The sequence below is a fragment of the Hoplias malabaricus genome, chromosome Y, assembly GCF_029633855.1.
Source record: "Hoplias malabaricus isolate fHopMal1 chromosome Y, fHopMal1.hap1, whole genome shotgun sequence".
Lineage (NCBI taxonomy): Eukaryota > Metazoa > Chordata > Actinopteri > Characiformes > Erythrinidae > Hoplias > Hoplias malabaricus.
In genome coordinates, this window is record NC_089820.1 from 55,868,824 (window position 1) to 55,889,309 (window position 20,486).

Sequence of the window (20,486 nt, forward strand, 5' to 3'; positions counted from 1 at the left end):
ATGAATGCCTGGCTCTTCAGCCTCCACACTAGGTCTCTAAAGTCGTGCCAGGCGGCAGCAGGTGGAAAATTCAGTTTGTGGCAGTTTAATTCTTTTACTGAATTGAAGAGAGCCCCTTGGGGCCTGAGGTTGTTTGATAATTCATTGACACAATTTGTAGAGTCTTGTCGGCCCCCGGTGGTGAGAATAACACACTGCAGCGTTTGAGAATAAACGAAAATCCAGGTTAATTTCTTACATTTGGCAAAGAAACCGTGGAGTTCAGAGAAACCAGATGTGCCCACTTCAAGGAGGATACATTTCCTGGACTCCACAGTGTGGGCGTGAATAAGAATGGCTTTTGATCACAAAAGAAAAACATGTCTAGACACCATTTTATTTGAAGGTCATCAAAACTATTACAATAAACATTCAGAGAAAAAGCTGGAAGGCATGAAATATGCAAAACTGATGTTTCTTTAGTTGATATACATTTATACCAATATACAAATAAAATGAAGCACATCAGTCTAAAATAAAGTGCTTATTTAAGTGCAACAGTGGCAATTACAAATGTTATTAGTCTGTTCATCACATTCACAGTTGCACATTGATAGCTGGCTGTCAGTCATGGGTTCTGGTCACTTTTGTCACATTTGATCATGACTTTGACCCCGTGACCCTGCCTTGTTGTCTCAAACGCCTGCATGGCTTCCTCCAGTGGATAAATATGAGTGACCAGAGGCTTTACGTTCACCTGCTTAGACGCCACCATAGAAATAGCCAACGGCCAGCTGAATACAAAGAATAAAGGGAATATTCAGTATTCAGTGCCCAAATAGGTCTCAAATATGTTTACTATTCAATGTTTGATACATCCTGACCACCAGCTGTCAGTATAACGTCTGTTTCATCATGTGAAAGAGAATCACTGGAGAAAATGAATGACTGCTTCACTACAGCTTCCACAGAAAATGCTGCTATTGTTATAAATGTAATCTATATATTTGACTTCATTCATTGTAGGCAAGCTAGCATTCCTTTAAATACGTGATATACTTCTGTAAAACGTATGTGGGCAGAGGACAGTGGTGTGTAGCGTAGACTTACGTGTTACAGTAACGAGATACTCCTCTGATGTCCACTTCTCTGACCACTGCGTTGAGAAGAGGCACTGTAGTCATCTTAGCACCAAGCCCCACCAACACCACAACCCCCCCAGAGAGAGTGGCCTGACACACACACACACACACACACATTCAGTGTGCAGCAAATCTGTCAGTCCCTTTCTGAATCTTGTTAAATATACACTGAACGATCACTGGATCCCCTACTTGTATCTACATTCATTGTCCATTTTATCAGCTCCACTGACCAAACAGGAGCACTTTGTAATTCTACAATTACAGACTGCACCCCACCTGTTACTCTGCAGTTCCACTCTCCACTCTCTGTCCACTCTCTGAGACACTCCTCCCTCGTTGGTCCACCTTGTAGATGTAAAGTCAGAGACAGTAGCTCTGTGTCGGTCGTCCTCTAGTCGGCTGGATGTTTTTCATTGGTGCACAATTCTCAGTTCAGTGGTTGACACAGTGGGTTTAAAACTCCAGCAGCACTGCTGTGTCTGATCCACTCTACACCAGCACAAAACACACAAACACACCACCACCATGTCAGTGTCACTGCAGCGCTGAGAATGATGCACCACCCAAACCATACCTGGACCTTGAAGAACATGGTGAAAGGGTGCTAATAAAGTATGCAGGGCAACAGCTGGACTACAGTCTGCAATTGTAGAATTACTAAGTGCACCTGTTTGGTCAGTGGAGCTGATAAAATGGACAATGAGTGTAGATACAAGGTAGGTGTTCTGATCCAGTGATGGGTCAGTGAAATAACACATTCTCTAAAATATCATGGCTCTGTTTGACATGTGTACTGAAAATCCGCAGATCATGACTTATTTGTGTGATCGTAGAGAGCCAGCACTCACGTAGATGGCTGTCTGAATGCTGCTCTCTGCTCCGGTGCACTCAATGCTGATGTGAGGCATTCCTCCCAGCATGCCCTCCACACGTCTGGCCAATTCCTCTGGAACATCTTCTCTCTTCACAGCGAGCAGACAATCTGCTCCTAACTCCTTCGCTTTGGTCAGTCGATCTGCAGAAAGATCTGAAGACTGTGTTAGTGTGTGTTGCACGTGTTCGAGGGAAACTAGCACAAACTGTGCAGCTACAGATGAGCTACTATCTCTGGCTTTGCATCTACAAGATATATGTTTCCAATAGACACTTCGGCAACACCTCTGTTTCTGATACAATCATACCAGCAAATAACCACCACGTAAGCGTGTGACTTACCACTTATGATCACTTGGGATGCCCCCATGGCTTTAGCTACCAGCAGAGTGAGCAGTCCAATGGACCCTGTCAGGAACAAACAGTCCTAATTTGGGTTTAATCTTTGCAGGGTACAGTATAAACTCTTCTCTTTTAAGAACACTTTTCACTAGCTGTTGGACCCCTGCTATTTACCTGTATAAATTACATTCAGCAGTGTGAAGCGAGGTCAGATGCTGATGTTGAATGATTAGTTCATGATCACAAAAAAACATTCATTCATTCATTATCAGTAACCTTTATCCAGTTCAGGGTCGCGGTGGGTCCAGAGCCTACCTGGAATCATTGGGCGCAAGGCGGGAATACACCCTGGAGGGGGCGCCAATCCTTCACAGGGCAACACACACACACTCACACATTCACTCACACCTACTGACACTTTTTTTTGAGTCGCCAATTCACCTACCAACGTGTGTTTTTGGACTGTGGGAAGAAACCAGAGCACCCGGAGGAACCCCACGCAGACACAGGGAGAACACACAAACTCCTCACTGACAGTCACCCAGAGGAAACCCATGCAGACACAGGTAGAACACACCACACTCCTCACAGATAGTCACCCGGAGGAAACCCACGCAGACACAGGGAAAACACACCACACTCCTCACAGACAGTCACCCGGAGGAAACCCACGCAGACACAGGGAGAACACACCACACTCCTCACAGACAGTCACCCGGAGGAACCCCACGCAGACACAGGGAGAACACACAAACTCCTCACTGACAGTCACCCAGAGGAAACCCATGCAGACACAGGTAGAACACACCACACTCCTCACAGATAGTCACCCGGAGGAAACCCACGCAGACACAGGGAAAACACACCACACTCCTCACAGACAGTCACCCGGAGGAAACCCACGCAGACACAGGGAGAACACACCACACTCCTCACAGATAGTCACCCGGAGGAAACCCATGCAGACACAGGGAGAACACACCACACTCCTCACAGACAGTCACCCGGAGGAAACCCACGCAGACACAGGGAGAACACACGACACTCCTCACAGACAGTCATCCGGAGCAGGACTTGAACCCACAACCTCCAGGTCCCTGGAGCTGTGTGACTGCAACACCTACCTGCTGCACCACGGTGCTGCCCTTCACAAAAAAACAACTCATCCAAAATGAATTGGATGAAACTCCAACATTGTGGAGAATACAGTTTCACTGCTCCACAGCCCATGCTTTATGAACCTTAAGCACACAAACCCCATTTTGTACGGCTGCTCCAAAGAATCCTAATTTATTTCCTGCTTTATACGTGGGTGCACCAACAGTAGCTGAATTCAGTCATTTTAAAGGGTGTCTAGAAACCTTTAGACATAGTGTGGAAGAAGTCATCATGAGGCACCAACCTGCTCCGCAGATAAGCACTGAGTTGCCCACCGTGACCCCTGCTCTCCTGCAGGCATGAATCCCCACAGACAGTGGCTCAATGAGTGCTCCTTCTTCAAAACTCACATTATCAGGAAGCCTGTGATGAACATAAATGAGGGCTGCATGAAGATCAGTGAAGTCAGACATGGGCTGTCTATTTTTAGGATTAATTTTAATATTTTATATATTTAACATTATTTATGGTGATTATATCCATTTACTTTGTGTCCTCAAGTATTTACACTTGAGTACTGCATCATACACTATGTCTCAGATAAGACCTAACTCACATCTTGTGTTACATTGTGGGAGACGTAGTCGGATATATGTCTCCCACTGTGTAATAGGACACTGGGCAAGTACTGCTCGAAAACTGACCTGTAGCAGAAGCTGGCTTTGTGTGTGTAGTATCTGCAAATGGACCCATCATTAGGTGCCTTTCCACAGATGAACAGGTTGGGGGACAGGTTGTAACGGCCAGATTTGACAAAATCGTCCATTACTTGCGGTACTCCAGGTTCAACAGCCACTCTGTCTCCTGTGAGTGACAAAGAACAATTTCAAACTGGAGAAAATTAACACCTGATCTGTACAGTCACAAAAAAAGAGCTACATTTAATGATTGCCAAGGTATGAACAAAGAAAATAGACCCTTAAACATATCCCAAAAGCTTTAAGGTCCAGTTGAGTACCTTACATGAGTTCTCCCAGGGAACAGGGACATAATATTTGTTACGCTGGAATAAGGGTAAAAGGAGATTATGCTAATTAAAATGTATAATTTCAGTGAAAATTGTACAATTCTTTAATTAATTACTAAATACTAAAGAGGCACGGTGGCGCAGCAGCTAGTGTCACAGTCACACAGCTCCTGGAGGTTGTGGGTTCGAGTCCCGCTCCGGGTGTGAGGAGTGTGGTGTGTTCTCCCTGTGTCTGCGTGGGTTTCCTCCGGGTGACTGTCTGTGAGGAGTGTGGTATGTTCTCTCTGTGTCTGCGTGGGTTTCCTCCAGGTGACTGTTTGTGAGAAGTGTGGTGTGTTCTCTCTGTGTCTGCGTGGGTTTCCTCCGTGTGACTGTCTGTGAGGAGTGTGGTGTGTTCTCTCTGTGTCTGCGTGGGTTTCCTCCAGGTGACTGTTTGTGAGAAGTGTGGTGTGTTCTCTCTGTGTCTGCGTGGGTTTCCTCCGTGTGACTGTCTGTGAGGAGTGTGGTGTGTTCTCCCTGTGTCTGTGTGGGTTTCCTCCGGGTGACTGTCTGTGAGGAGTGTGGTGTGTTCTTCCTGTGTCCGCGTAGGTTTCCTCTGGGTGACTGTCTGTGAGGAGTGTGGTGTGTTCTCCCTGTGTCTGCGTGGGTTTCTTCCGGGTGACTGTCTGTGAGGAGTGTGGTGTGTTCTTCCTGTGTCCGCGTAGGTTTCCTCTGGGTGACTGTCTGTGAGGAGTGTGGTGTGTTCTCCCTGTGTCTGCGTGGGTTTCTTCCGGGTGGCTCCGGTTTCCTCCCACAGTCCAAAAACACGCGTTGGTAGGTGGATTGGCGACTCAAAAGTGTTCGTAGGTGTGAGTGTGTGAGTGAATCTGTGTGTGTGTGTGTATATATCTCTGTTGCCCTGTGAAGGACTGGCACCCCCTCCAGGGTGTATTCCCGCCTTGCGCCCAATGATTCCAGGTAGGCTCTGGACCCACTGCGACCCTGAACTGGGTAAGCGGTTACAGACAATGAATGAATATACAGAAGACCCTAGTTGTAAAACCTTTTATCCAAGAAACTATAACCACTGTCAGAACAAAACGTCAGCTCTCCAAACAATAAAAGACTATTTTGTTCATTAATTCTTAATGAAATTTTGTTAAAATACCAGTGGTAGCTGGAATTATCCCCTTAACCTATAAAAACAGAGATCCAAATCTTTGTTCCAACAGCAACAATGTAAACAACATGGTTCAAATATGGCTTTGATTCTCCTGGGAGGCTGAGAGGTCACAAACCTGGTTTAAGGTGGGTCACCCCGGAGCCCACTTTGACCACACAGCCAGCGGATTCATGTCCCAAAACCATCGGCTTCTTCACGACGGTGTCCCCAATCCCCCCGTTCAACCAGTAGTGAACGTCAGAGCCACAGATTCCCACAGAGTGCATCCGCACCAACACCTCTACAGAAATAAACAACACAAAACTATTAATGACAGCACCGCACAAATAACATCACATCAAACACTCAGATGGGAACAGTCAGAAGAAATGTGGAGATTCCGAAAAAGAGGAAACCTGCTGAGGAACGTAATGATGGTTCATACCATCTGGTGCAGGCTCTGGAATGGGGCGCTGTTCCTGCAACAGCACGAATAACAACATTAAGCCATTTAATGTCTAACAGAGCCATATGGTAATTGTAAGCTACAGTACACTTTGGGATGAGCTAGAGTGGTGTCTGTGATCCAGAATTAATCATTCACTATCAGTACTTCTCACTATAGTCATGTGGCTGGATGCAATCAAATCCAGGAAAACAGCCATGTGTAAAAATACCCAGAGGAGAAGGACCTGCTTCTGCAGCAAAAAAAAAAAAGGTTTGATTTCAGTAACCCTGGGTATACAGGCGTCTTGAAAAAATTGAACATTCAAGTTATGGCCCGATGTTTCTAGACACCTGCTGGCCCAAGGTTTCCTGTTCTAAACCCTCTAATCTGCTTCATTAACCGTTTCTACCTCTCTGAGAAGACTTTACAAGAGATACTGGAGCAGTGCTTTGATAGTTTGAGTCCCTTCAGTCACATAAACACTGGATCACTCCACTCCACTGCTCCAAGTCATCCCAAGTGCTCTGGATACAGAACACTGCACTGCTTCACTGCCCAACGCTGAGGTGGGCTTTACACTCCACTAGCCCACGCATGGCATTGGGCAGGGTGAGTTTATGCTCATGTGCAGCTGCTCCAGAGTAGTCAGTGCTTTTCTGTGGAGTTTATACATGTATACTGCTTGCTCGGTGCGCCTTAAAACAAAGTCTGAGTCCTACCAGCCTCAGGTCGCCTTTTGAGTGCAGAACCGCAGCGAGGTTGTCAGAGTCCATTTTTGCTTACACGTAGGCAGTGTTTAGTTAAAATGGGATTTAAAGCTGCATTAAACTTGCACTGATCAAACAGAAAATAGTGGGCGGATATTTGATCAAGACAGGTATTTTTTTTATGTTGTCAATTCGGCGCAAAGCGCATTTCATCACAGTAACACCAGGACCAGTCAATATTGAATATCCATACAATGGCAACATGTAGTATATTGTCGCCCCCTGGTGGGCTTCAATACACACCGCAGCTTGTGAATTAGTGGCAACACTGTCCAGAGTATGGAAACAAATCTGTCTCATCAGACTTTGAAATATTACCACCTTTGAATTTGTAGGACTGATTTTTTTTTCACTGAAATTATGCATCTGAATATAACTGAACTTGAATAGAACTCTTGAATTTTCAAGAACACGTTTTCACTGTTATTATTCAAGGTTAATAAATTCAGATTTAAAAAAAATCAAGCTAAAAAAAAGTTCAAACAATATATTTCGTTATATATAAGTTGCTCAAATTCGGTAGACGACATTCAGAGACCAAAATACGAGTTAAAAATATTCAGAGTGACATCCGGGTCACCAAGGATGAGCAATCGATTCATTTGGATTTTCTCTTTCACCTTAAATGGTGCGGTAGTTGCATTCTGTCGCCGCTAGATGGCGACACACGAACACAACTTCCACACCGTGGATAAACTACACGTTTAGCTTCCTTCCGCGGATATTATCTCTTTATTTTCAAAGTGTCTCAAAAATCTGAAAGGCTCACTAAAGACACAATATAACAGACTATTAATATCCTGAAGATGAAGAAATTTTACTGTGGAAATGTTGTGTAATGGCCCTGTGAACAGAGCATGTGATGTGACAGAAATGTGGAAACATGAACTGTGGTGCATTTTTATTTATTAATTGTCAGATTATCAAGAACCTGAAACTGATTTTACAGAAGGTGTAGTACAAATATAATATCCCAAAGTGCAGAGTTTAATTCAGAGTTTAAACACTGAATGTCGGTGTGTGTATATTAGCAATGTCTGGTTATTTCTAATATTATAAATATTTATATAGAAATGTGTGTTTGAAGATTATTTATTTGTTGTAACAGTGCTTCTTGGCAATAAATTTTACACCGTTGAAAAGCCTGTTAATTTCCCTTTTCAATGGTGCCACATTTGTAAGGAACATGCATTTGTGGGATGAGCAGTAGAGCTGAGTGTGTGGGTTGCACCCATGAAAAATTTGCCAAATCCTCTCTGCCAAAGACAATTACATTGTACAACATGTGTTTATAAGCAATGTCTTCAGTTTTATTTGTATAAGCTCCATTTCTTAGTGCTGTTCAAATGAAAGTCAAACATGTTTAAATATGTTTAAAAAGACAAAGGCTTTCATGGGGTGTTCTAATTTTCACATGAATGTATCCCCACAGTTCATGTTTCCACATTCTGTCACATCACCTGCTCTGTTCACAGGGCCATTACACAACATCATCTTCAGGATATTAATAGTCTGTTATATTGTGTCTTTAGTGAGCCTTTCAGATTTTTGAGACACTTTGAAAATAAAGAGATAATATCCGCGGAAGGAAGCTAAACGTGTAGTTTATCCACGGTGTGGAAGTTGTGTTCGTATGTCGCCATCTAGCGGCGACAGAATGCCACTACTGCAGCATTTAAGGTGAAAGAGAAAATCCAAATGAATCGATTGCTCATCCTTGGTGACCCGGATGTGACTCTGAATTTTTAGTAACTCGTATTTTGGTGTCTGAATTTCGTCTACCGAATTTGTGCAATTTATATATAACGAAATATATTGCTTATTTTTTTTATCTGAACTTATTAACCTTGAATAATAACAGTGAAAATTTGTTCTTAAAAATTCATGAGTTCTATTCAAGAGCAATTATATTCCGATGCATAATTTCAGTGCAAAACAATAATCAGTGCTACAAATTCAAAGGTGGTAATATTTCAAAGTCTGATTTGCTTCCATACACAGTGTTTCTGCCTTGCACCCAATGATTCCTTATAAGCTCCGGGCACAATGCAACCCTTAACAGGATGAAGTTGTTACAGGAAATGAATAAATTAAGGGTCAAATAAATGAACCAGAAAGTATATATTCCTGTTTGGTTCATTTATTTTCACTTAGAAAATTAATCAAACATCATTTGATGAGAGGGAGTCCACATTTTTTTGCATACCCCTGTATGATAAAGGGTCAGTGTCCATCAGAGCAGCGAAACTAGTAGGAACAGTACCCACAAGCTTCAGGGGCCCTGAAATACACACATAGAATAAAGGTATAGAGGACTTAAATAAAAGCCATAAATGAAAATAACTCAACTGCCGTGCACAATTTGATATAAACAAGAAAGCACTGCTTTATTTTGCATTTTAAGGGTTTTCACAGGTCTGACGTGTCACTGAAGAGTTTGTTTATTTCCCTCCACAAACCCAGTGTCATAGGTGTGTGTCTGTGCAGGAAAAGCTGGACCTTGGCCCTCCAGAACTCATGCTGTAAACAATTCACTGAAGATTTCAAGAAGCGAGTAAAACAGCCGGGTTTGTACCGTCCAGTGTTTACTTGTCATCTCTAATGATTAACCACACTTAGGACTGTGATTTGCAGAAGCTTCACAAGGAAAAATGTTAGAAAATACAAGTCTTATTTGAATGCCTTTGCTCAGGTGGATTATTGTGGTCAGTGTTGACATCTGTGAAGACTTCCAGGTCATGGGTTCTGGTCATTTCTGTCACATTTAAGCATGACTTTAACCCCGAGCCCCTGCCTTGTTGTTTCAAACGCCTGAACGGCCTGCTCCAGAGGAAATCGGTGTGTGACCAAAGGCTTCACATTGATCCTCTTTGATGCCAGCATTGCAATAGCCATAGGCCATCTGAACACAAAGCACAATGTAAACACACTATTCAGTGATACTCTACATTACTCCATAAATAAACACTTCAGAAGTCAGCGCAGATATTTCCAATAAAGAATGTCTGAGTTAAAACATAATGGAACAGACACTACGCTTAAACCACAACCAATAAATAAAATGCACACCCACAACCTTACATCACCTAACAACTGAGTGCTAAATGTATTGGTTGGTGTTCCTTAGTCAACACGAGTTGCTGTTTTGACTAGCCCCACAATGTGTCTTTTTCCAGGCTCCTTTCTCAACAGTGAAGTTGCACCACTGCTGATTCCATTAGGGGCAGCTATAGCCTAAAGGACATTGTACTAGACTGACATTGTGTGTGTTCACTGTCAAGGGTGGGTTAAATGCAAATGTCAAACAGTGCAGTACAATGATAAAGTGCAAATTTCATTCCTAGAATTATATTTCATTTATCATTAGCTGTGCTACCAATACATTTCAGTCCACAATCATGTGGATTTTTCACTGTATTCAATGTATTATAGTTGTCCCTACAACTTACGTGTTGCAGTAGCGGAACACTCCCCTGATGTCCACCTCTCTGACCGCTGCATTGACGAGAGGGACGGTGGTCATCTCAGCACCAAGCCCCACCAACACCACAACTCCCCCAGAGTGAGTAGCCTAAGGACAGACAAAACACACACGCACAATGATTTTATTAACACCCTCCTCAGTACAAGCTTTAGTAGTTTCCTTTCACTCAAACCTGCTCCTAAAGCACAAAGAAACGACTGTTTGGGCACTACTTCTGTATCATATACTACTTCTATATCATCCCCCAAAAAACAGCTCACTCAACAGCACAGCACAAGCAGAACTCCAGAACCAAGTCTGACAACAGCACTAATGCTCCCCATTCAACTCAAAGGGTTTATAATTGTTTCTCTTGGAGTGTTAAAGAAAAAACCCTAAACTGTGCGGTTCTACAGTCCTCCAGGAGAGCACCCTGAAATATGTATCACAGGAAAAAGTGGCGACTTGAGTCCACACATCCAGCACTCACATAGATGGCTGTCTGAATGCTGCTCTCTGCTCCGGTGCACTCAATGCTGATGTGAGGCATTCCTCCCAGCATGCCCTCCACACGTCTGGCCAGTTCCTGTGGGACATCCTCTCTCTTCACAGCGAGCACAAAATCAGCTCCTAACTCTTTAGCCTTGGACAATCGATCCGCAGAAAGATCTGAATTCATAAACATTCACAACGTCAAGTGGCTGAGGTTTGACCTTGCAACAACTTACAGTATAATTAGGCACCACATGAACATGTAACTTACCACTTATGACCACTTGAGATGCCCCCATGGCTTTAGCTACCAGCAGACTGACCAGACCAATCGGCCCTGTCAGGAGACATTGTAAAGGACATGTTGATACCAAATGTGGCTAAATGCAGAGAAAATTAGCACCGAGTGTTTGATTTTGATACTAATTCCTGAACATTTTTGCCTCAGTAGCTTCTTTACACAAAACAATGGTGGGTGTGTTTTAAGCAAGTGTTTAAGGTGTTGCTGCAAGTTGGCGTAGGAACAAAATGTAACAGACTGTAATGTTTTAAAAACACACTAATGCCAGTAGATTGTCATTTAGACAGCCATTCAATAGCCAATGTTTTGGAACAAGCATGTCTATTGGCGGGGCAGCACGGTGGTGCAGCAGGTAGTGTCGCAGTCACACAGCTCCAGGGTTCAATTCCCGCTCTGGGTGACCTGTCTGTGAGGAGTGTGGTGTGTTCTCCCTGTGTCTGCGTGAGTTTCCTCCGGGTGACTGTCTGTGAGGAGTGTGGTGTGTTCTCTCTGTGTCTGCGTGGGTTTCCTCCGGGTGACTGTCTGTGAGGAGTGTGGTGCGTTCTCCCTGTGTCTGCGTGGGTTTCCTCCGGGTGACTGTCTGTGAAGAGTGTGGTGTGTTCTCTCTGTGTCTGCGTGGGTTTCTTCCGGGTGACTGTCTGTGAGGAGTGTGGTGTGTTCTCCCTGTGTCTGCGTGGGTTTCCTCCGGGTGACTGTCTGTGAGGAGTTCGGTGTGTTCTCCCTGTGTCTGCGTGGGTTTCCTCCGGGTGCTCCGGTTTCCTCCCACAGTCCAAAAACACACGTTGGTAGGTGGATTGGAGACTCAAAAGTGTCCGTAGGTGTGAGTGTGTGAGTGAATGTCTGAGTGTGTACAGCCCCCTCCAGGTGTATTCCCGCCTTGCGTCCAATGATTCCAGGTAGGCTCTGGACCCACCGCGACCCTGAATTGGATAAGGGTTGCAGATAATGAATAAATGAACGAGCGTCTATTGGCTCATGGATACTAAGACTATTAAGTATGAAATTTTCTTTTTCCAAATAAGTTTGGTCAGTGTGATGAAAGATTTGTTCATCAAGATGCTCCCTCTGCCCTGCTAAAAAGTATAAATTGAGTCAACTTATTTCACTCCACTGTTAACATTTGGTAAACTTCAGGGTCATCCTAAGGCACTGACCTGCTCCACAGATGAGCACTGAGCTGCCCAGTGTGACTCCGGCTCTCTTGCAGGCATGAATCCCCACAGACAGAGGCTCTATGAGCGCTCCTTCCTCGTACGTCACACCATCAGGGAGTCTGCAACAGAAATAATGATGACTGCATAAAGAATAGTAGTATATGTCAACCCATATATTTGTTATACACATTCTAAAAGTGGTATAAGCGTGATGTGCTAGAAAACTCACTTGTAGCAGAAGTTGGCATTGTGTGTGTAGTATCTAGAAAGGTTTCCATTGTCCGGAGGGGTGGCACAGAAAAATATGGTGGGAGACAGGTTGTAGTGGCCACTTTTAAAGAACTCATCCATTTCACGGGGCACTCCAGGTTCAATAGCCACTCTGTCCCCTGTGGAGGAACATATAGCCACAATTAAATGAGAAACAAAACCATTTGTTATATGTTGAAGATTAGTAGAACCATTCATTCATTTTCTGTAACCCTCATCCAGTTCAGGGTCACAGTGGGTCCGAAATCACTGGGCGCAAGGCAACAATACACACTAGAGGGGGCGCCAGTTTTTCACAGGGCAACACACACACCTACGGACACTTTTGAATCGCCAATCCACCTACCAACGTGTGTTTTTGTACTGTGGGAAGAAAGCAGAGCACCCGGAGGAAACCCACGCAGACACAGTGAGAACACACCACACTCCTCACAGACAGTCACCCGGAGGAAACCCACACAAACACAGAGAGAACACACCACACTCCTCACAGACAGTCACCCAGTGGAAACCCATGCAGACACAGTGAGAAGACACCACACTCCTCACAGACAGTCACCCGGAGGAAACCCACGCAGACACAGAGAGAACACACCACACTCCTCACAGACAGTCACCCAGAGGAAACCCATGCAGACACAGTGAGAACACACCACACTCCTCACAGACAGTCACCCGGAGGAAACCCACGCAGACACAGAGAGAACACACCACACTCCTCACAGACAGTCACCCAGAGGAAACCCACGCAGACAGAGAGAGAACACACCACACTCCTCACAGACAGTCACCCGGAGGAAACCCACGCAGACACAGAGAGAACACACTACACTCCTCACAGACAGTCACCCGGAGCGGGACTTGAACTCACAACCTCCAGGTCCCTGGAGCTGTGTTTAGTAGAACCACGCAGTTCGATTTTCTTTGCAAAAAATTTTAACTGGTGAGTGAAAAATCTAAAATGTAGAGAAAATATTTAAGATTTTCTTAATACATGGCACTGGTGTAAATTATTAAATGATGACTCATGGCAGTTATGAGCTTGAGATGGTCACTAATAAAATTAGTTAAATGCTCTTATCAATTTAAATTATTTTACTGCACTTGTATACAAACATAGCTGAATTAAGTAAAATTATCCTAAACTTTAGCACAATATGAAGGTTTGCATAGCTTCCCCAGATAGTAACTAAACCTAGTCTTGGACTACACAGAATTATAAACCTTAACTAGACATAAGCTCGGTCTAATGAAAATATCAGATATGTTGTCTATGTTTAAGATGCCTTTAACTTGCATACAATTATATACTTCTTGCTGTGTTCCCCAGCACACTAATGGATCACTAGCCTGGTTTGAGATGGGTCACCCTGGAGCCCACTTTGACCACACGGCCAGCAGCTTCATGTCCCAGAATCATGGGCTTCTTCAAGACAAAATCACCGATCCGTCCATGCTGCCAGTAGTGCACATCAGAGCCACAGATTCCCACAGAATGCATCAGCAGTAACACCTCTACAGAAATAAACAACACAGAGGGACCAAATCTATTTTGAGGGAACAATTCAACAAGTCGTACTCATCTTCATTTAAAATGTGAGAACAAATTAATGAAAAGTGTGGATACAAATACATATACTTTCACATTGTCTGTGTGTTTACATAAAAAACCTTAGATGCAAATGATTAAAAATCAATCTTGGGCGTTGTTCTAGTTTCGAGAGGGATATGTAAAGTTCACTGTTACACTGAGGGAGCATTACACAACACTCAGGCGAGGGCAAAGGTCACCGCACTGTCTGAATGAACGTGCAGCTTCAGGAAGGAAAGAGACCCACACAGGATACAACATCGGCTAATGCATATGATATTCCATACCGTTATCTCCTGGCTCTGGAATAGGACGTTGTTCCTGCAACAACACGAATAAAAGTATCAGACTGTAAAACCAAGAAACTATCAGTGTTTGTCAAACTGGAGGCAGATTGTGAGCTTTCTCCCAGAACTACTGACTCAAACTTTATTCACACCTCCTCTCTGCTTTAATGAAGACGAATTCAAACAGCTCACCAGCCTCAGGTCTCCTTTAGCGTGTAACACCACGGAGAGGTTGTCTGTGTCCATATCTCCTTGCTGTTTTATTGAGCTGAGAATGAACACTGCTCTAAAGCGATAAACACGGAAACAATGGGCGGGGCATTGGCCGAGCAAAGAGGAGCTCAACTCTGCGCACTGCGCATACAAGCCAGCTCAGGTCATCCGAGGGGATACTTCTATATAACAGTGTGCTTCATTTCAACCTGAATTTGTTCTTAAAATACATTAAATTAATTAAATTAAATTAAATTAAATCAGTATGTGCAAACATTACTAAAATTAGACATCCTTAAACCGACCATATTCTTCTAGGTCAGCGCAGCCCAGGTTGACCATGGGCTAGCTGGGTAATAAGGTGGGCTCTGACTTTGTGTGGGTTTGTACACGGACAGATGGGGTTACTGTATCGGATAAATGTGAGCAGCCCAGTATGGCAGTAGCGGTTGTCATAACTTAGTGAAAATGTATGTTTTCAGGACGCCTGGTCAAATTGGCCTTATGTTTACCCCGTCCTTCTCCCACCACTGACCCTGAAGGGCATATGAACTGGAGGCCAACTTTTAACCCATGGTGAAATTTGCTAGCTTCAAGCGCTAGCTATTTCACCAGTATTCAGAAAAGTGAGCAGGTGTAAACAAACGGGGACGGAAGCTACGCGGCTGTCGCCATGGTAACACCGCTCCTACAACTCACCGCTGCATTGTGCCGAGTCCACTATCGTCCATTTGCTAGCATAAATAACTAGTTAGCTACATTGTTTTCGTTTTTATGACTAAATGAATGCAGATGAAATAATTGGAGAATGTCTTATACAGCAGCACGAGGCGTTAAACATTAGCCACCGTGGTCTGGTCGTCCTGCCGCCGCGACTTTCTGAACTAAAACATTTAAAGAGACTTTTTGTGAATGACAACCGCCTCATTCTCCCCCCTGACGAGGTAGGATACTGCTGCTGAACAAAACATGAAGTCTGTTAGTGAATAAACCATTTTAAGTCCCACTTTACAATAACATTAGTTGTTCTAAGCGGTGTGAAAGTATTAATAAGGTTATAAACACGTTACCTCTTACTTAAACCAAATAGAACATCATAAAATAGGTCGTGTGTTTAGATATGCTACCTTTCTAATGAATATCTGATGAGGGGTATAATGGTGACTGATAAAGAAGGTAAATAAGCACTGAAGTTCAAAGGTAGAGCATAATATGAGTTCTATATTTAGTAAGAAATATGTCTCTGTCATCCATTCTATAACTAGTGCTATAGTTTGGTTTTAAAGTGTTTACAGTTTAATCCGTTTTTTTACTGTAAACACGCCATCCTCATCAGGATCATGGTGGGTCTGGAGCCTAACTGGTATCACTGGGCACAAGGCAGGAGCACACCCTGGAGAGGGCACCAGTCCGGGTACTACTTTCCAACATGTGTTTTCAGATTGTGGGAGGAAACCCATTCCGGCACCATAAGAACACACTAAGCATATCACAAACAGTGACTTGAAGCGAAGAAGACCCTGAGACCCTTAAACTGGGCGGCAATCCCTGAAACTGTGCCACCCCTGGATTAAATGCCTTCAGCAAAATAAATTTACAATCATTGTCAGCGCTTTATAAAAGTATTGTAAAGTGGTACCTCATAATGTCAGTGAGAAAAAAGTTTATATATTTCTCCTCTTATTATTGTGCTGTGTGATTCTTGGCCCATATTTGCCTATGACCCAATAAACCTTTGCAGATTCTGCAGCTTGAAAGGCTTCAGGAGCTGGTCCTGGACGGAAACCAGCTTACTATGCTTCCTTCTGCCATGGGGTCTCTGAAACACCTGATCTACCTGGGAGTGAGTCGCAATCCTTTATCAGTGCTTCCAGAGGTCTTGGGAGAGCTGCGAGAACTCAGAGAGCTCTGGGCCATAGACTGCGGCCTTGTCTCCATACCTCCATCTATTGGAAAACTCGCCAAGCTGCAGAAGCTCGGTCTAAATAATAATGCAATCACAAACTTGCCACCACAGCTTGGAAACCTCAGAGGTCTACAGTGGTTGAATTTGGCTGATAATAAACTACAGGATGTTCCAGAGGATTTTAATAATTTACAGTCACTAGTTTTCATCAGTTTTAATAAGAATGGCTTTCAACATATTCCCAAAGCACTCACAGGTTAGTCATATCTCCAATGCATAGCCTACATATTAGTGTCAGCGTAGACCATGTGTTTATCAAAAAATGTGGGGGAAAACGGGTTATTATCTATGAGAACAGCAGGCATGAGATCAAGAATGTGTTAAAGGGACATTCTGGCCTTCAAGTAGCATTGAATTTGTTGGTCAGTGTAATATTGTTGAGCATAGCACTGTAATATTTCCAATCTTTTAATATGCCTCAGAGAATGCATTAATTGTGCTTGCTGGTGATTTAGTTTTATCAGGCTTTATTCAATCTGCATTCCAGAAATGGAGAACCTTCGAGTCCTGCTTATGAAGTTTAACAGCATTACTTCACTGGAGGATGAGCTAATCCTTGGGTTCAGCAGGCTTATAAAACTCGACCTCAGACAAAACCCATTAAAGGACAGACCACATCACTGGAAGGTAAACACCCAGTAATTACAAAGTGTGCAGTGCATGATTTTTGCAAGTTTTGAGATAATACACTTCTTTTGTTTTTTTGCAGGGCCTTGATTTTATATTGCTAGGAAACACAGAAGGGACTGCTGCTACAGATGGTTTATAATATGCATTAAACATCAGTGTTGGACTTTCACATGACAGCACTTCAGAGGAGCTACAGTGGATGAGTTACGAAGCACACCGTAAAATGTTAACGAGAAGATATGTTAAATAAAATGGTTTGTTTAAGTCATGTTTTATAATGACTCTTTATTGATTCTTGACCAAGACTTGACCAGTTTTCTTCATTTCTGTGTAATTCAACTGACAAATTGCACCATTTCAGAGAAACTTAGCATCTGATTTGTTTACAGTGTTGATGATAGGCGCCAGGGGTACGGAAGTCTATCATTTATTTATTCAGACATTTTGCACCATGAGTGAAATTCCAAATTTACACGTTCTGTTCAACCATGTGGCATTAAACAGGAGTAGGCTTGCTGTTTGTGATGCAGCATCATGAAGACTTTAATCTGCCACTAGATGGCGCCCTAAGTTATGACATTGTGGAACAACCAGACAGTCACTCTGCCTTTATAATAGTGATCAGCAGATTTTGCAAATTACTGCACACTCCAGCAGAAAGACTGTCTGCTGTGAGATATTGAGACCATGTGATGTCATCAATTTTGTGTGTAATTGCAGAGCTTCTGTTTAGTCCCCGTAAACCATCCAGCAGAGAAATCTCATCCTGCAATTTTAACAGTCAGTTTGATCTCAGAACCTTTGAGCAAATCAAACAGATATTGTAAGTATCTTGCTTTATCTAAAGCACACTGTATTGTACAATGCTGTGCAAAAGTCAGAGATTACAATGAAAATATCTCCTAAAGGTTTGGTCTTTCTAGCCACTTTAAAAAAAAAAAAAAGCCTGTTGTGGGTCTGAAAAGATGTGACTCGGTCAAGACAACTTTACTGAAAATAAGAACAAATTGTCATCAAGCCCAGCACGGGATCTGTGGCAGCTTCCAACATTTCCCAGGATTGTTTGCAAACACTTGTAAAACCTAAGGTTACACAAACCTTTTCATATTTATATATATATAATAGCTTCCTGTTTTTGCTTTCACGCGTGATTTACACCAGGGAACAGTGTGTACTACCTGCTCTTTGTACTCTTTTTCAGCCTGGTTTAACTAGTGTTACAGACATTGATAATTTATGAATGGGTTCCTTGCCAAATTCTGAAGAATTCTGCGCTCAGGTGGAAATTATCAGTGACACTGTGACTAATGGGGTTTCAATTTGGACTGCTTTAAATTTACTTTTAAAAGAGTGGACACTTGTATTCAGAAAGAAAGTTTTTTCTTTGCCATTTTTTTATTCGCAAAGGTTGGACTTTTGTGTATGAATTACTTTGTGCATATAATATAATACATTTAGGACAGGTTTTGTTGCTGCCACACAGCTCCAGGGCCTCAGGGTCCGGGGTTCGATCCTCCTTTGGTCATTGTGAGGAATTTAGTGTATTATCTCTGTGTCTATGTGGGTTTCCCCTGAGTGTTTCTGCAGCTCCAGAAAACTGCTACACTGATGAGGATGAAGCCGCTCTACATGAATGAATTGAGTATTAGCGTTAGCTAACGTGCTCCCTACGTGCTTACACATACTGTTCCTGGAATACATGATATTGAAACTTTGTTTATGTAAAGTTATGTGAAAACATCTAGAGTTACAGAGTCAAGCGTGGCATACATGTTTCTCTGAAGAGGTAGAGAATATGAAAGAAATAGGCAGTTGTTCTGCTAGCATGCCTAAAAACCTAGGATTAGCTACATACCTAGCACATAAAAAGGGCCTTAAAACGTTCTACCACCTGGTTAAACATTATAACAAAAGTCCACTTTTGAAACTCAAGATGCCTTCATATTACAGTCTGTTTATTTGAAGTGAAATCCACAAAAATGTGGAAATAATTGTTGTCATCTCAAATAATTGTGAGCAGGCAGTTATGTAAAATGTGACAGGCTTAATTCCCAGGTGTAGCTGGTTATGACTAAACGGGACTTGACACTGACATTTTAGGACCACTGCTCTGAGCTGAGATAACAGTGAATGAGTGACCAATTGAACTATCATTTTAGAGAAGTGACTGTCACCTTTTGTGTAAAAAAAAAAAAAGATAAAGAATCATAAAAGTTGAGACAGGTGAGTGTGATTTACACCCTGAGAAACGTAATATTACACATTACAGGGTTAGCTGCAATGTGAGCAGGAAGGAGGTTGCAACACTGTCCCTGTGTGACTGTGATACCATGGTAGATATTCAGGTATTTGAGCATAAAGTTACAGCAAATTAATATATTTTAGGGACGGTGGTGCAGTCACATAGCTCCAGGGACATGGAGGTTGTGGGTTTGAGTCCCGCTCCGGGTGACTGTCTGTGAGGAGTGTGGTGTGTTCTTCCTGTGTCTGTGTGGGTTTCCTCCGGGTGACTGTCTGTGAGGAGTGTGGTGTGTTCTGTCTGTATCTGTGTGGGTTTCCTCTGGGTGACTGTCTGTGAGGAGTGTGGTGTGTTCTCCCTGTGTCTGCATGGGTTTCCTCCGGGTGACTGTGTGTGAGGAGTGTGGTGTGTTCTCCCTGTGTCTGCGTGGGTTTCCTCTGGGTGATGTCTGTGCAGAGTGTGGTGTGTCCTCCCTGTGTCTGCGTGGGTTTCCTCCTGGTGACTGTGAGGAGTGTAGTGTGTTCTCCCTGTTTGCGTGGGTTTTCTCTGGGTGATGTCTGTGCGGAATGTGGTGTGTCCTCCCTGTGTCTGCGTGGGTTTCCTCCTGGTGACTGTCTGTGAGGAGTGTAGTGTGTTCTCCCTGTTTGCGTGGGTTTTCTCCGGGTGACTGTGTGTGAGGAGTGTGGTGTGTTCTTCCTGTGTCTGTGTTTGTTTCCTCCGGGTGACTGTCTGTGAGGAGTGTGGTGTGTTCTCCCTGTGTCTGTATAGATTTCCTCCAGGTGACTGTCTGTGAGGAGTGTGGTGTGTTCTTCCTGTGTCTGTGTGGGTTTCCTCCGGGTGACTGTCTGTGAGGAGTGTGGTGTGTTCTGTCTGTATCTGTGTGGGTTTCCTCTGGGTGACTGTCTGTGAGGAGTGTGGTGTGTTCTCACTGTGTCTGTATAGATTTCCTCCAGGTGACTGTCTGTGAGGAGTGTGGTGTGTTCTCCCTGTGTCTGCATGGGTTTCCTCCGGGTGACTGTGTGTGAGGAGTGTGGTGTGTTCTCCCTGTGTCTGCGTGGGT

At 43.5% G+C, this 20,486-nt stretch overlaps 3 protein-coding genes across 6 annotated transcripts; 1 reads left to right on the forward strand and 2 right to left on the reverse strand.

The window, feature by feature from the left end:
• Positions 1-527: 527 nt before the first annotated feature.
• On the reverse strand, positions 528-7,079 carry LOC136678040 (sorbitol dehydrogenase-like). Its single transcript, XM_066655815.1, has 9 exons — positions 6,773-7,079; positions 6,051-6,084; positions 5,742-5,906; positions 4,142-4,301; positions 3,742-3,860; positions 2,340-2,405; positions 1,973-2,151; positions 1,090-1,211; positions 528-773 (listed from the first exon to the last, which is right to left on the reverse strand). Exons 1-9 carry the CDS (start codon positions 6,824-6,826, stop codon positions 608-610), a joined length of 1,065 nt encoding a protein of 354 aa, XP_066511912.1. The 5' UTR covers positions 6,827-7,079; the 3' UTR covers positions 528-607.
• A 2,072-nt stretch (positions 7,080-9,151) lies between these two features.
• Positions 9,152-14,673, reverse strand: LOC136678039 (sorbitol dehydrogenase-like). 2 transcript variants are annotated; one of them, XM_066655812.1, is made up of 9 exons: positions 14,571-14,673; positions 14,379-14,412; positions 13,851-14,015; positions 12,460-12,619; positions 12,231-12,349; positions 11,047-11,112; positions 10,774-10,952; positions 10,270-10,391; positions 9,152-9,722 (listed from the first exon to the last, which is right to left on the reverse strand). In XM_066655812.1, the coding sequence occupies exons 1-9, from the start codon at positions 14,622-14,624 to the stop codon at positions 9,557-9,559; spliced, it is 1,065 nt and encodes a 354-aa protein (XP_066511909.1). In that variant the 5' UTR covers positions 14,625-14,673; the 3' UTR covers positions 9,152-9,556. The 2 variants fall into 2 exon arrangements, with proteins under 2 accessions (XP_066511909.1, XP_066511911.1); XM_066655814.1 differs by having other exon boundaries at positions 9,155-9,722; positions 14,531-14,599.
• A 313-nt stretch (positions 14,674-14,986) lies between these two features.
• Positions 14,987-17,418, forward strand: LOC136678703 (uncharacterized). Of its 3 annotated transcripts, none has more exons than XM_066656807.1 (5): positions 14,987-15,013; positions 15,413-15,535; positions 16,333-16,753; positions 17,045-17,184; positions 17,267-17,418. In XM_066656807.1, the coding sequence occupies exons 1-5, from the start codon at positions 14,990-14,992 to the stop codon at positions 17,324-17,326; spliced, it is 768 nt and encodes a 255-aa protein (XP_066512904.1). In that variant the 5' UTR covers positions 14,987-14,989; the 3' UTR covers positions 17,327-17,418. The 3 variants fall into 3 exon arrangements, with proteins under 3 accessions (XP_066512904.1, XP_066512905.1, XP_066512903.1); XM_066656808.1 differs by lacking the exon at positions 14,987-15,013 and adding an exon at positions 15,035-15,267; XM_066656806.1 differs by lacking the exon at positions 14,987-15,013 and having other exon boundaries at positions 15,279-15,535.
• Positions 17,419-20,486: the final 3,068 nt, after the last annotated feature.

Coding starts and splice junctions, on each gene's coding strand:
- LOC136678039 (XM_066655812.1), bottom strand. CDS start 14,624: ATGGACACAGACAACCTCTCCGTGGTGTTACACGCTAAAGGAGACCTG. Junction 14,016..14,378: donor TCCAGAGCCAGGAGATAACG/GTATGGAATATC, acceptor TTATTTCTGTAG/AGGTGTTACTGCTGATGCAT. Junction 11,113..12,230: donor AGTGCTCATCTGTGGAGCAG/GTCAGTGCCTTA, acceptor GTCTCCTGACAG/GGCCGATTGGTCTGGTCAGT.
- LOC136678040 (XM_066655815.1), bottom strand. CDS start 6,826: ATGGACTCTGACAACCTCGCTGCGGTTCTGCACTCAAAAGGCGACCTG. Junction 2,406..3,741: donor AGTGCTTATCTGCGGAGCAG/GTTGGTGCCTCA, acceptor TGTTCCTGACAG/GGTCCATTGGACTGCTCACT. Junction 2,152..2,339: donor ATCCCAAGTGATCATAAGTG/GTAAGTCACACG, acceptor CACAGTCTTCAG/ATCTTTCTGCAGATCGACTG.
- LOC136678703 (XM_066656806.1), top strand. CDS start 15,374: ATGAATGCAGATGAAATAATTGGAGAATGTCTTATACAGCAGCACGAG. Junction 16,754..17,044: donor TATTCCCAAAGCACTCACAG/GTTAGTCATATC, acceptor TCTGCATTCCAG/AAATGGAGAACCTTCGAGTC. Junction 17,185..17,266: donor ACAGACCACATCACTGGAAG/GTAAACACCCAG, acceptor GTTTTTTTGCAG/GGCCTTGATTTTATATTGCT.